Here is a 15,009-nt window from a genome sequence, read left to right as displayed (position 1 = left end):
AACCACTTCATTGGCATTGTAGGCCAGAGTAAAGTTTCTCTGGAAACTGATTTTTTTTAAAAGATTTTATTTATTTATTTATGTGACAGAGAGACAGCCAGCGAGAGAGGGAACACAGCAGGGGAGTGAGAGAGGAAGAAGCAGGCTCATAGCGGAGGAGCCCGATGTGGGACTCGATCCCGGAACGCCAGGATCACTCCCTGAGCCGAAGGCAGACGCTTAACAACTGCGCTACCCAGGCGCCCCTGGAAACTAATTTTTGTAATGAATAAAATAGACTTAATATCTTAGCCTGGAAAGAACTACAAATGTATCGATTGTTTTACAAAAACCTCTCTTCAACCAACAATTTAGAAAATCAGTTTGAAGAAATAGTTAAACCTGATTTTATTTATTTATTTTTATTTATTTGAGAGAGAGAGCACTCTTGTGTGAGCAGGGGCAGGGACGGAGGGAGAGGAAGAGAATCTCAAGCTGACTCAACGCTGAATGTGGAGCCCGATGTGGGGCTCAATCGCAGGACCCTGAGATCATGACCTGAGCCAAAATCAAGAGTTGGGTGCTTAACCAACTGAGCCACCCAGATGCCCCTTAAACATGATTTTAAATCAAAAGAAGATTTAACTTATTACTCTATTAACATTTTTAAATTAGTACCTATAAAGGAAATCACAGTTTTTGATGCTTTTAATTTAATACGATGACTTTGGGCAAAACTTTCTTCAGCTTTGGTAAGAGTTAGACAAATTTAAAGTTATACAATATGGTAGAGATGTTAATTTTTCTGTGGTATTGCCAAATTTGATGCCAACTTTTTTTTCTTTCTCTGGAAATTATACAGAAGTTGTTTGAATTAATTAGAAACCTAAAAACTTTACTGTGTCACGGATAGGCAATGAGAATTCGTAGGAGGAAATTTTAAAATGCATTGTTCTTACAAGTAGTATAATGATAGCCAAGTTTATAATTATCTAACATCGCAATTAAAGCTTCATCAACTTTTGAAATAAATTTAACATGGGAAAAAGTCGCCAATGCTATTTAAAAAGAAAGCATTAATAGAAGAACACACACCTTCTGTGCCGTAGGCAGCCTGGGGAGGTGGATTGCTGCTGTCCAGAAACCACGCCCATAAACTCAGTGGCATTGAGAGGTGAGACCTGCGCGGTTACTGGCGAGAGCAAAACAATCTGCCTCGGCTTCTCTTCTCTTGCATTAAACTCTGAGCACTAATTGGAGCTGTTTTACCACCCAGGGCGAACTCTGTGACCTGGAATCCACATAAACTCATGGGTGTCCCCCTTCAGTGCTCTGCCATCCTGATCCGGGAAAAAGTAAATGATTTCTATTTTTAAGTAGTGCTATGACGGATGTCTTGGTAAAGACTAGCTTCATTGTGAATGTTTAAAACCAAAATACTGATGGCCTCATTGAATTAGCACAGTACAGCACAATTTGCCCTCCTAAACTGGTTTTTCCCCCTTGATCTTTAAGTAGCAGCACTAGGTCATTGAGGTGTCACAGAACCAAATGACTGTAAGCACAGGTGATAACGAAGTGTGTGGGTAAGATCTGGGATGACGCAATGGGCAGTGAGAGGTCTATAGAAAACCTCATCATTCATGTCCCACTTCTTAAAAAACACCACGAACAAACAAAATGTCTCTTAGGGATCAGATTTGGCCCACTGGCCCATTTGTTACATTCAGAGTGGAGGGCCAAAAATGTCGCTCATTTTCAACGTAGACAACTGTGAGTGACTGCAATATATTTTTAGCGTAGAAAGCACAAATTTATGGGTTGTATGAAATTATTATCTGCTTCTACGTTTGTGTATTTTGTCTCCATCAATAGTAAATGCAGCACTACACAAGGAGATAAGCCCATGATCTCCTCCAAGGAGGGAGACAATGATAAAGTTCAACCTAGGAATTCTTATCTCCATGTCGTTATCATAAATGCAAATGCATTTTATGCAGTATCATTTATAGCTTTGTTTTTTCTCTTACTCATCAGCAATCCAAAGAGTTTGGATGTAAAAATAAAGTGTCTGTGTTCTTATTACAAACTGCCTTAACTGGCACTCCTCATTTACTCTTTTTTTACAAATTTAATGTATTTTTAAATAGTATTTATATTCCAGTGTGGTGAACATACAGTGAAATACTAGTTTCAGGTGTACAATATAGTGATGCAACACTTCCCTACAGCAGCCGGTGCTCACCACAAGTGCCCTCCTTAATCCCCATCACCTATTTCACCCATCCCCTCAACCCGCCTCCCCTCTGGTAACCGTCAGTTTGTTCTCTACAGTTAAGACCGTGTTTCTTGGTTTGCCTCCCTCTCTCAGCCATAAAAAAGAATGAAATCTTGTCATTTGCAACAACGTGGGTGGAGCTAGATGGTATCTTGCTTAAGCAAAATAAGTCAGAGAAAGATAAATACCGTATGATCTCACTCATATGTGGAATTTAAGAAACTCACTCTTGAGTACTCAATGCCCACTTTGTCTCTTCTGAAAGAGTCTTTATTCTCTCTTAGCCTAGGCCTTTCTCAGCAACGCAGGCTGGAACTTTTAGCTCTGCTTCAGACTGTTGAGTTGGCCACATGGCAGCCATATTCCTTCAATATCCCATCAATAAAAGGGCAGCTGCCTTGTATTTGAAGCCTGCAGGTTAATAGGCTACTCCTTCCTGTCCACCCCAGTGTGTCCAATACCCGGATATTATAGTTTGACTACATTTGTTTTCTCCAAGAAGCTTCTGAGTTTGTTCCCTCTTCCTGTTGCTAACAAGTCTGTCCTCAACGTTCAGATTTCTGATTCCTTTATGTTTAGGACTCAAAAATGAATGTTTTGCAGTCTTCCCTGATTTCTTTACCCATACTGACTATGCTGAAATAGTACATTTTTTTTCTGTTATCACATATCATGTGTTCCTCAAAGAAGTTAAGCTTTTGTTTTCCTGTTTTATACTTCTTTTTTGTCTTTTCCTAAAGACGGATGGTCAATGGAGGGAGAACAGAATCCGCAAACTACTAAAGCTTTCACTATTTTTAAGGTCATCTCTGGAAAATAAGCCTGCTGTGGTGTAGCCTTAAATTAAGAGGAACATTTGATTCTTATCTATTAAACCATCTGAAAGCCTAAGTTTGCACATTAGACCATTTTGACTCATGCCTTAATGAGCAGTTAAAGCCAAGTATATTCAGTATTTAATGAATGTATTTTCTGATGCTGAAAAGGCACGTATAGGCACTATGTAAGTATATATATTTTGCTATAACTGTACATAAAATACAATTAAGCTAATTTTAAATCTTTTTTTTAATTGTTTAAGGGAAAGGAAATGCCGTGTGTTTTTGAAAGAAAGTGCTAATCATGTCAGTCTCTTTCATCCAGAACGGCTTTTTCATAATGAAAAATTGAAACCCATTCAGTGACTTCTCATTGCTTTTAGGATGGGGATTTAAATCCCTGACATGGCCTACAGGGCCTGGGAGGTACAGCCCATACCCTTGTCGGCTCTCCCATTCATCTTGTGCTTCCTTTTGCTTTCTGCCCTGGATATCCCTTGACCTGCCCTTGCTTCCAAGGAGTCATGCAGCTCATCCCCTATGACCTTGGCAGGAGTCTGACTCCACTTTGTCTCCCACACCCTCCCCTAGCATCTTTCTAGTTTAGCTCCTACTGAAGTCGAAAATGACTTTTACCCAGAAGCCTTCCTAGACCTTCAGACTAAGTGAAATCCTGGATCCTTAGAGCAGAATATTCCAACACTGTGAAACTCCTTCATAGCATTTATCCTGGGTACAATTTCACATTCACATATGCCATATTTTGTTTAGTGTCCACCCCACCCAACCTCCAGCAGCCCAGGTCGTAAGTCAGGGGGCAGAGCTTTTCCACCCTTGCTCGCCACAAATCCACTGCCCCGGCACAGCGGGTGACAGATTGGGGCCAATAGACTAATGGGAGCTTAATCGTCACATGAGAAGAGTAGATAAAACCTATACTGACTCTACCGTTTTGAAGTATTTCAGATAGTCTCCAGCTCTTGTCCAACATAACATTAAAAGGGAGTTTGAAGTAAACTAAAAAGAAAATACTTACATGTATAAAGAGGACCCCTAACATATGGGTAGATATGTAAGGCGCTCTTTTCAAGGTCTCATTTCTTTTCCTTTTCCCCTAAACACTTCCGTTCTTACCACCACATTGTGCCCCTTTGCCTAGCTCCACAAATCTATCCTAAAAAAGAAAGCAGTGTGAGATTTTTCCTTTGAAGTTGGGTTTCCACAAACTCCAAGACAAACCGCCCTTCTGTCAGATCCCAGATTGATCACTGGTTACGTGAGCTTGAAAACTGCTTAACATATTAATCTGCTTCCTCAGTCTACAGAAACGATACAACAGGAGTACCTCCGCTGTGAGTTTTCTGTGACGCTCCGATGATGCCATTTGTGAAGCGGCCAGTTGCTAATAAACACATAATAAATAGATGGTTATTTGCTTCTCGTACAAAAGTTCTGCTTGGTGCAAATGTCAACGGCACTCGTCAGCGCGCGTGGATTTAGCCTTGGTTGTGCTCTCTCTGCACACACCCTTCGAGAAAAGCCTCTCTGTAACTGGGTGACGGGAAACATTTCTTTTCTCTAGTGATTACTTCTTAACCATCCAAAGCAAACGTTTCTCCATTCTTTCGACACCTTTTATGGGAGAAGCACAAAATTAAATGAACGGATTACTTTATTCTCTACCTACTGTGACTCTCAGAGCCCTTTGCTGCCTGGCACCCAAACGGCTGATTCATGGGATGGCTCAGTTCAAGTGAGCGAGGGCCTCAGTTCTCAGTAACTTCAATACGTCGTAGCAAGAGCAGCAAAACTTCAAGGACTTTGAGAAAAGTTAAAGAAAAATAGAGAAATCGTGTTAAGCCAATGACACCATCTGTTGTTCCAGATAAACTCAAAGAACAACTGGATATACTAAAATCCTAGAAAAATAACCTATTTTTTATATAAGATAAACAAAATTCTCTTTAAAAGTTCATGTACTGAGTCACATACAGAATTGCTGAATCACTAGATTGTACACCCAAAACTAATATACCGCTGTATGTTAACTATACCGGAATTAAAATACAAAACTTCATAAAATTTTAAAAAATAACATAAATGAAGGTAACCAAAAAAAAGTGCATGTAAAGTAGAAATGCTGAGTTAATTGAAATAAATAATGGTGGTTTCTTATTGAAATGTATATAACCTGCATGTAGATATATTATTCCTTCTTTAGGGTCTTCTGGAAGCATGTAACCAGATGCGAGCTGGATATCTTTTCCAGCCAGATAAACCCTACAATGTGGACTTTGACACTGGGGATAAAACTATTCAGTGTGGCCGACATGTTGATATCTTTAAGCTCTGGTTAATGTGGAAAGCAAAGGTAGGAATTTGCCGTCCCTTTTATTAGGTCCTCTTCATTTGGGTAAAGAGTATAGACTATTCCATTTTTTTTAGAGTTCTATTTGGGTGTCTTTTCCAAAGTTTTAGTCTCATTATTTTCCTAAACATCTCTCAAGAAAACCGCAATATTTCTAATTACCGATGACAAGCCTGGCTTCTCAGGTCTAGATTCCAGCTGAGGTGGAAAAAAATTTGGCATGTTCCACCGCTACTATTTACTCTACCAAACTGTAGGAATAAAAATCTGTTAAGAATATAAACTTGTCTGCAACTTTTTAAAAAACTGTTTTTTTCCCTCCTACTCATTGGAATTGTTAATAGCCAAGTAGACTTGAAGTCAGTGTAGATTCTCAGACGTGCACCCTTATGTATCACATGGACGTGCAATCTACCTTGGGCTCAAGGGCAGCAGATGGTCTCCCCAAAGATATGACAACAGCAGGACAAGTTCTGTACCCTTCGCCTGCCCCTTATTTGTAAGTTTTAACTTAAATAATTGGTGTGCTTTGAGAAACTGTCTCTATCACTCCATTCCCAGTCCTCTATAGAAAGATGAGCATTGGGTTCTGTGCAGATGAAAGCGTTGACATGAACTAACACTATCTGTAATGTATTACCGACCCTGCTATATAATTTGAAGTCTTTTTCGTTGCTGTTGTTGTTAAAAATCTGTTACCACAAAACCAGAGACATCACTTTTCATGGAGTCACCCAGCAACAACCTGATACAGAGTCAACACTCTGTTACAAGAATATCACTTACTCAGGAAGACAGTCAGCCATCAGTTCATCTTGGAGTTTCACTGATAATTTTCGCTGTTCAAAGATAGGCACTCTCTAAGTTCTTTTCCTGAAGATTTTTAAATATCCAGGAAATTTTGTTAAACTTGCTTTAAAAAATATTCCAAGTTCAAATTTTTGCAAACACAAAGCTCAAAATTTTGTGTAGATCTCTCAGACACCAATAATCCAGATATCCCTCGGTCTCATTCTGTATAGATTTTATTTAGGTAGATACTCTCATGGACCTCCTGGATTCTGTAAGAGGTTGCTAGTTCTGCCAAAGCTTAGCTGTCAGCCACGGCATATGCCTTGACTTACCTTAAATGACTATATACACCTAGATACTACAGGTTCATCCTTGAACTCGCATGTGCTCAATCTGTATCAAAACATTGATAAAAGAAATCATATGTATAGGGGATTATGAAAAGGATCATACAGTTCATCTATTCTTTTATACAATAAAGGAGTGGCATGTAACCTTTTTAATGCAATCCACAATAAGAAATACATTTTATGTTGTGGCCCAATAATACATACACACACACACATAATTAAAACAAAAGTTTCAGGAAAACACCTTCTAATATGAAATTCTCTATATGAAATTCTCTATGTTATACGCAACTAACGAATCATCGAACCTTGCATCAGAAACCAGGGATGTACTGTATGGTGACTAACATAATGTAATAAAAAAAACATTAAAAAAAAGACTAAAAAAATGAAATTCTCTAATATTTTCTATTCTACTCTTTCTCTTTGAAAGAAAAGCTGGTATGACCCGCTTAACTGGTTCTATTACCCGCTAATGGCCTATGACCTGAAGTTCGAAAGGTACAGATAAACACAATATGTTTGGCCTCGATTAAGCCAGACCATCAGAGAATTGTGTACTTGGGCCACCTTGTTTGGCCTTTTATAAAACAGATGTGACCAATGAATATTTAGTATCTATATTTACGTACTTCATCCTTCCTGTAAACATAAGGTTTTTGAATCAGAGGAAGATCAACTATTTATTTAGAGAATATCTCAGTGTCAGTTTCCCATACCCTGGTTCCCCCTCAAGGCAACATGGTGACGCCATGTCACATCACCCTATGTGTGCAAAGGAGATTTCTACCACAGGAGAGGGACCCTGCAATTGGGCAACCTTGTACATGAGCTGGCACATCCACTCTGAGAGAGAGGGAGGGAAGGAGAGAGAGCTCATGTTTACACCTGAATGCTAAAGAATCTTCTTTCGGTGGAGAAAAGGAAGTCTCTATCCCATTCCAACCCAGAAAGAAATCACTTCACTCCTGGGGAGGTAAGAAAGATGTTATTACTCTTTCAATGGGCATAGATGATTACATAAAAACTCAGTATACACTGGAATGGAAATGCTTTTCCAATTAAAAAAACACGTCTCACACTGGAAATCAAGTTCAGGAAATATCCGTGGCAGGTTTGAAAGGGAGGAGTTGACCTGCAAGTTTGAAAAATTCTGTTTTGTCCTCCTTTGCTCTAATTACACAATGAATACTTCACTGATGGTAGAAAGATGAGCCATTGTTAATGAAATTCATATTTCTTACAAATAAAATCAATTACATAAAATACTGTGATAGGTTATAAAAATAAGGAGAAAATCATATAATAATAGAAGATGCTACAAACATTGACTATATATGCAAAAGCAAATATAACCCGAAATCTTCCTTTTACATGGATTTTTCTACATGGGTTGGACTGGTTTTGGATTCATAAGAGGAATCTGTTTTGGCAATGAGAATGCTATAGGGAGTTTAATTGTCCAAAACCCCATCTGCTTCTCTTAAATTCATAATTACATTTGCCCCTGGGCTGTTTCCCAAAGTTTTCTCCCAGCCAGTGACTGAGCATGTCAGGGATTCTAAGGCATTCCCCTTCCCAAGAGGCCTAAGGCTCTTCTGACAGCTGACTTGGTGTGAGGCCTCCCCAGTGGCCTTTCTGAATTTTCCTCAGACTTCATGGTAGCCTGGGGAGTTCCACCCCACTTAGCCCTCCCTTTCCCCTTCACTTAGGGTCCGACTTCTTCACATACTTCTCGCAACCTAACCAGCTCTTACTGTTGTCTTCCACCCAGCTACTTCCACTACTAAAATCCTGTCACCTTTAATCTCATCGTGATGTCTGCTTTTTGGAGAACATGGGCTAACAGGGGCCAATAAAGCTTAAACTAGAAGTGCCGTTGTCTTTAATATTCAACCTTAGTAGATTTTTTTCACAGAGCTTAAAGATGCATTTGCAATATGGACACATTGCTTGATATTTTTAAATGCCAGGTCAATATGCATAAATGCCACCTAAAGTTCTGTGTGGAAAATTCCTGGAGAGTAGTAAACTCCATGGTAGTCACTTCAATGATCCTTGGCCTCATTTCTTCAGAATCAAAAGTAGGAACATTCTTCATCAATAAATTTCTATTAACTTTTCTGCAAGCTTTTCTCCTTCCCTTTTAAACTATTTATAGCTTCCCCTGAACCAGATTGCCCTCAAAGAAAAATTTCTGGCATAATATCAGATGATAACGTGGTTACCAAAGAAATCAGTCCACTGATATTGAATCATTCCTACCCTTAAGCATTTCAAATACTAACAATACCTTTTCCAAATGAATGTTCAAAATTGTGAGAGTTGTTGGTTCTAACCACATATTCATGTAATTAAATTTTTTACATATATTATATATGTGTATATATAAAATATATATATTATAAATATCACACAAAATATACATGTATACTTCCTGTGGAGAAAGACATTGAAGGCATTGAAAAGGATAACGAGTGAAGGAAACAAATTCTGTTGAGAACACATTCTGGTTTGAGCATAAAGTGTGGTCTCCTAGGGCTCTTAGCATCCACGCTTGCTCAGTTGTGTTCACCTGTACTTGTGTTCAGGGTCACGGAGATCCCACATATCACAGGGCCAGTGGAATTCTGTGCTCATTGAGCATTGCAAATGCTGTGTGGGGATAGGGTGGCAAGACACGGATGTTGCCTGTATCTCCTTGGCTCACATGCATAATCCATTGTCTCATTAGGGACACTTTACTTACTTTACTTACAAACAGGAGTCCAAGGCAAAATTTTAAAGAATTTCAAGACAACGATGGCAGAGAATTAAGCACGAAACCCTTCTGAGTATAGAGCCTGTGTGACCACGCAGGTCGTATGCCCAGGAAGCCAGCTCTAATTACAGAGGATTACATGTTGAGAATTCACTAGTACCACTTCATATGGCTGTAAAGCCTAGAGTAACTGTGAGTGCGTACCCGCAACTTGGGTTATAGGTGTATGGACAGACACAGAGATCAGTTAGGAAGCAATTTCAGTAATGAGGGAGAGAGTGACTGGGCCAGCAGAGTGGCAGTGGACTGGTTAAGATATATTAGGTTTTAATTACATTTTGAAAGTAAACCTAATGAAATTTACCAAAATATTAGATGTGAACTAGGAGAAAAAGCAGAAGATCAAGGATGGGAGAGCCTTAACGTTTTGGGCTTTAGCAACTAGAGGATCAGACTGATACATTATTGACAATGGAAAGACTGTGGGAGAAATAAGTTTGTGTAGAAAGATCAGGAGTTGAGTCTTGGACATGTCATTTTGAGATGTTCATTAGTCATCTCAGTGGAGATTTGAATAAGCAGTTGAATATATAAGTCTGAGATTCAGAGAGAAGGTCTTAGATGAAAACATTTGTGGGAGAGTCACTCCCTGTATAGTGTTGAGTACCACGAGATGAGCAGAAATCACCAAAAGGGAAAGAAGGTGGGTGGAGACACAGACTGGACAATGCTTCTGTGCCTCGGTTGCCCACCTTATAGGGTTCTTCTAAAAGTACATTAAACCAAGTGTATAAAGTACTGAACTACATGCCTGTGACGTAGCAGAAGCTCAACAGTTGTTAATTTTTAAATACGTTCTGCCGGCAAGTATGCCACGGGCTTTATTTGTAGTATTTCTCCCACTCCTCATAACATCACATGTCATTTTTAAGAATTTGCTTGACATACAAGACAGATGAAAATACATGTCAAAATATTTAGCAAACGTGTAGATTTAGGCACTGAAGTATGGAAGGCTAAGTAATTGGCCTTAAGTTCACAGACAGTAGGGATCAGAGTGGGATGAGGATCTGGAAATAAAATGAAGTGATAATGGAGAATACCTACTAGTAGTAAGATAATGATCACATTATTTATGTAAATAAGTACATTTAAATAATTTTAATCAATTTCAGGAACTTTTTCAATGTAATTTAAAGGAACTTACTTTTGAATCGAATTTTTTTATTTGTTATTTTTTTATTATAGGGAACCCGTGGCTTTGAGGCACAGATCAACAGATATATGGAACTTGCAACATACTTCTATAAGATTTTGAAGAAAAAAGATAACTTTAAGCTTGTGTTTGATGCAGAGGTAAGGATGTCTTTTTTTTTTTTTTTTCAATGGATTTATACTTTGTTTGCTGAGTATTCTTACCTGAATCTTACCTGAGGTAATTTAAAAAGTAAACTTAACAATTATCACAAATATTTTATCTTATCTAAATGCAAATCATTTAGATTTTAAAACCGGTTTCATTTAAATTTTATGTCTCATAAGTCAAGGGTCCAAGAGACTTTTATTTGATGAGTATATTCAATATTTTCATTTTTAAGGCAAAACTATTTGGTTATAATTGCTTTTTTGATTTCTCTGGCACAGAATAGGAGTAATTTAATTGTTTCTAGCTTTTTTCTTATATGTTATAATATGTAGCTGGGTTTCTGGACAGTAGATCATAGGAGAAAGTGGACTTCAAATTATGATAATCTTTGGTAGATAATTATTAAGCCACTAAGTAGATATTAATGAAAAATTGAGATTTTTGCCAGCATTATGTCCATTTTCCTCTCCAAGGCCCACTCAACCATCCAATGGCATGAAGCCATGCTAATAAGAACAACTGTTAGGAAAAAAATGTGCTTTGTCTGTCTTCGAAATTGTCTTCCTCTGACTACATTATTATCTTAATTTTTGTGACTCTCTTGCAATCTTAAGTAGAAACTAGAAGTAAAGAAATCTGTTTTTTAAATTTTTAAATTTTTTATATTTATATTTTTATATATATTGTATATATTTATTTATTATTATTTATTTATTTTTTTAGAGAGAGAGAGAGGAGGGGAAGGGGCAGAGGAAGAGAGAGAATCTTAAGCAGGCTCCACACCCAGTGTGGAGCCCCACATTGGGCTGGATCTCACAACCCAGAGATCAAGACCTCAGATGAAATCAAAGAGTCAGACGCTTAACCAACTGAGTCACCCAGGCCCCCAAAAGTCTCTTTGTTTTCAATTATACATCCTCTATTTGTTTATTTTCCCCTCCAAAATGAACTTAAATTTAAGGAAAGTTCTCTTACATTTTTTATCTATGTGAAAGACATCCAGTCACTGAAACCAGAAAACTTGAATTCATCTTGAAAGGCTAGCAGAGGTTAATTATCTGTTAAAAATCTGTTGAAGATTCTGGAAACATAACCCTCCCATCTGTACCCACAGCCACTGCTTTAGCGAAGTCCTCTCCATTTTCTCTGACTTACTATCATAGCCTACTATTCTAATATCTTTTTTTAAAGATTTTATTTATTTATTAGACAGAGATAGAGACAGCCAGCGAGAGAGGGAACACAAGCAGAGGGAGTGGGAGAGGAAGAAGCAGGCTCATAGCAGAGGAGCCTGATGTGGGGCTCGATCCCACAACACCGGGATCACGCCCTGAGCCGAAGGCAGACACTTAACCGCTGAGCCACCCAGGCGCCCCTCTAATATCTGATATTCTTCTCTCTTCACTTGTTCTCTCCTCTAATCCATTGTCCATATTTCAACCCAAATGACCTTTCTCAAATATGAAACTGGAACTAGCATTATTGCTTAAAATATTTTGAGGAATGGTCATGGAATGGGTGGCTGAAGATCTTTGAGGGAACTGATAGATCACAGCACATCAAGAATGACCTGCACAGATAGGGAAATCATCAAGAATTGTGGTAGGAGAGGTTTTCGAGAAAGACAGCAAGAGCCTGTGCCAGACTGGGCACTCTGTGAGGACAGCGACCGTTTCTGTTGTCTCTGTGTCTAATGTCTGACATATATTCGGTCCTTAAATAACCATTTTAAAATTAATTAACAATGAAATTCATTAAAATACCTCTGAAATACCTAAGGAATTAGGCAAGGTTTTAAGGATACTTGTAAAATTTTTATGTTTGATTTAGCCTGAGTTCACCAATGTCTGCTTCTGGTATTTTCCACCAAGACTTAAACGTATCCCAAAAGGTTTTGAAAGAGATCAGGAACTCCAAAAGGTAAATGTATGTGTGTGTGTGTGTGTGTGTGTGTGTGTGTGTGTGTGTGATTTTTAATTTTAATATTGCCTTTTAAATAATGTGTCTGGTTAGTTTGATTGGCTTATACATGGTGGTCATGTGGTCCCAAGCCATTAATTTAATACTTCTCTAGAGATGAGCTCAGTCTCAACGTGTCAGTCATTTTGCAAATTAATCCAGTCATAATTTATATAATTGGAAAATATTTACTGAGTGCTTAATATGCAATATGCTGAGTTTCCTACTCTTTGCCTAATCCGTTCATCAACTAATGCATAGCAGGTGTTCCAATAAGAGTTAGAGGTATAAAATGAATTAGATAGAATCCCAGTCCTAAATTGGCTAAGAAAGATTAGTAGGGGAGAAGACAAGAATATAAATAATCACAATTCCTAACAGCAATAGAAGAGGTAGTTGGAGAAGTGTTACAAAATTTGAAATACTTATCAAAAGATCATCTGAGCAAGAATGTGAGATTTTATTAGAGGACAATGAACAATAATACTGAAAAAAGTCCAAATGAATATCAAAGAAGGGGGATATTTCATCTTTACCTTAAGGATCTATGTTAAAATAAAGAGGATCACCACGGTTTTACGTAATTTATCACATAGACCTACTGTAAGTTCTTAACTAACCTTAAGCACGCATCACAAATACACATTTTACTTTGAGTTATGCCAACATCCTAACCACTTACGCTGGGTAATGTAAGGTACCCTAGCGTACGCCGAACACAGACTCTCTGATATCAGTGTTGAAGAGCTTCAACTTTTTCTATCATCAAAATTTCACTGGGCTTGTAAGTCCTAAGCAAAAATAAAGATTGTTTTGTTTTGCTTTTTGCTTCTCCTACTACCACTTGTTTAAATACTTTATGGTTTGGGGCAAGTTTTAAGTGAAACTTCTCATAGTTTATTCTAAATCTGTAAGTGTGGTCTGCCACGAGGGCAGCTACTACCAGCTGAGAGCAGTGAGGCACGTACTTACACAGACTTGTAAGCTGGCCCCTGAGGGATATACAGCTCATTTACCAGACAGCTGCCCCTCTTAGGGCCATGTTCCTGGATGGCAGGCAAGGGGAAGACCATGAAACAGTTCCTTAAAATATTGCAGGCAGTAACGAATATCTATTATTTTATGATCTTCTTGATTAACTAAAATATTAAATAGGGAAGGACACTACATGAAATGTCCAACTACAAAGGAGATAAATACATATGTATTGGCTTCTTTATATAAGACTTATGGGGAAGTTAAGCCATGGATAGCATCTGCAGCATTTTAAAAGTGAACCGTGCAGAAGCAGAAGCTTCGAGAAGAGGAGCAGGTTGAAGAGTTCTAGAATGCCCTCCTCTGGCTTTCCCAAGCGTCAGTGACACTTTGTCCTATAATAATAACCCAAGAATGTACTAATGTGATCCAGTCTCACCTGTGTGCTGTCGTTGGCAGAGCCATACAGGACCATTATACAGACGGAATTTGGTTCTGTGAAATTTACAAAGAAACTGTGTTTTGCTGCAAAACAGTGACCTTGTAGAAAAACTCAAGATGGAGTACAATAATTCAAATAATGAAAGTTGTAATACCAAAATATGCTATTTTTCCATTTCCTATTTCCTCTCACCTCTTTCTCAGATACTTCTATTTGAATTGCCATATAAATATAAGCAAAATGTCATACAACCTTCCTTAATGCATTCTAGCACATGTATATTATTTTATGCATTTGGTCATTGTGAATCATGAAGTAACGAGAGTATGAATATGCTGGGTGTATTTCTTTTTTCCTGTACGAAACCTCTTCTTAAAAATTATCCCTGATAGTTTTAAATTGCCTGCTATTTACTTCAAACTAATGATAGTTACATAGCCATCTCGAATGTGGGAGAGCGTATATTTGTAAAATTACCTTTTAATAATATTTACATTTACACACAGATTGCTCCGAAGATTAAAGCACAGATGGTGGAGGAAGGCACAGCCATGATAAGCTTCCAGCCATGTGGGGACAAAGTAAATTTTTTTCGAATGGTTTTTTCTAACCCTGCCACAAGACAAGCAGATGTTGATTATCTTATTGATGAAATTGAAAGGCTTGGAAAGGATTTATGAGACTTCAATATGAGCTTGAATACAAGTGTGAACAGCAACTTAAAAAAATCTGTTGCTGAAGGTAACAAGAGAGGAATACTGTAAGTGGTACCCTCTCTTTTAGAACTTACGATTCTCTTTTATCCTTCGCTATCTAAGATGATGAAAGGGAAGCTGGTTCACTGAAGATAAATAAGTTCAAGTTCGTTCATGTATTTGTTGTTTTCATTAATTTGATCAAAATTATTGAAAATCTGTAAAT

The 15,009-nt window shown here is 37.9% G+C and overlaps 1 protein-coding gene across 1 annotated transcript in view; it reads left to right on the top strand.

Moving 5' to 3' along the window:
* LOC103676246 (glutamate decarboxylase 1-like) overlaps window positions 1-14,768 on the top strand; it is a 44,283-nt gene extending 29,515 nt beyond the window's left edge. The window contains exons 11-16 of the mRNA XM_008705411.2: window positions 1,089-1,153; window positions 1,256-1,334; window positions 5,297-5,446; window positions 10,595-10,702; window positions 12,543-12,632; window positions 14,595-14,768. Of these exons, the coding sequence (XP_008703633.2) occupies window positions 1,089-1,153; window positions 1,256-1,334; window positions 5,297-5,446; window positions 10,595-10,702; window positions 12,543-12,632; window positions 14,595-14,768 (666 nt within the window). The remainder of the gene's footprint in view (window positions 1-1,088; window positions 1,154-1,255; window positions 1,335-5,296; window positions 5,447-10,594; window positions 10,703-12,542; window positions 12,633-14,594) is intronic.
* Window positions 14,769-15,009: the final 241 nt, after the last annotated feature.

Source organism: Ursus maritimus, unplaced genomic scaffold (assembly GCF_017311325.1).
Source record: "Ursus maritimus isolate PB19 unplaced genomic scaffold, ASM1731132v1 scaffold_18, whole genome shotgun sequence".
Taxonomy (NCBI): domain Eukaryota; kingdom Metazoa; phylum Chordata; class Mammalia; order Carnivora; family Ursidae; genus Ursus; species Ursus maritimus.
Note: the sequence above shows the minus strand (reverse complement) of the source record. Positions and strands in the feature narration are given on the sequence as shown.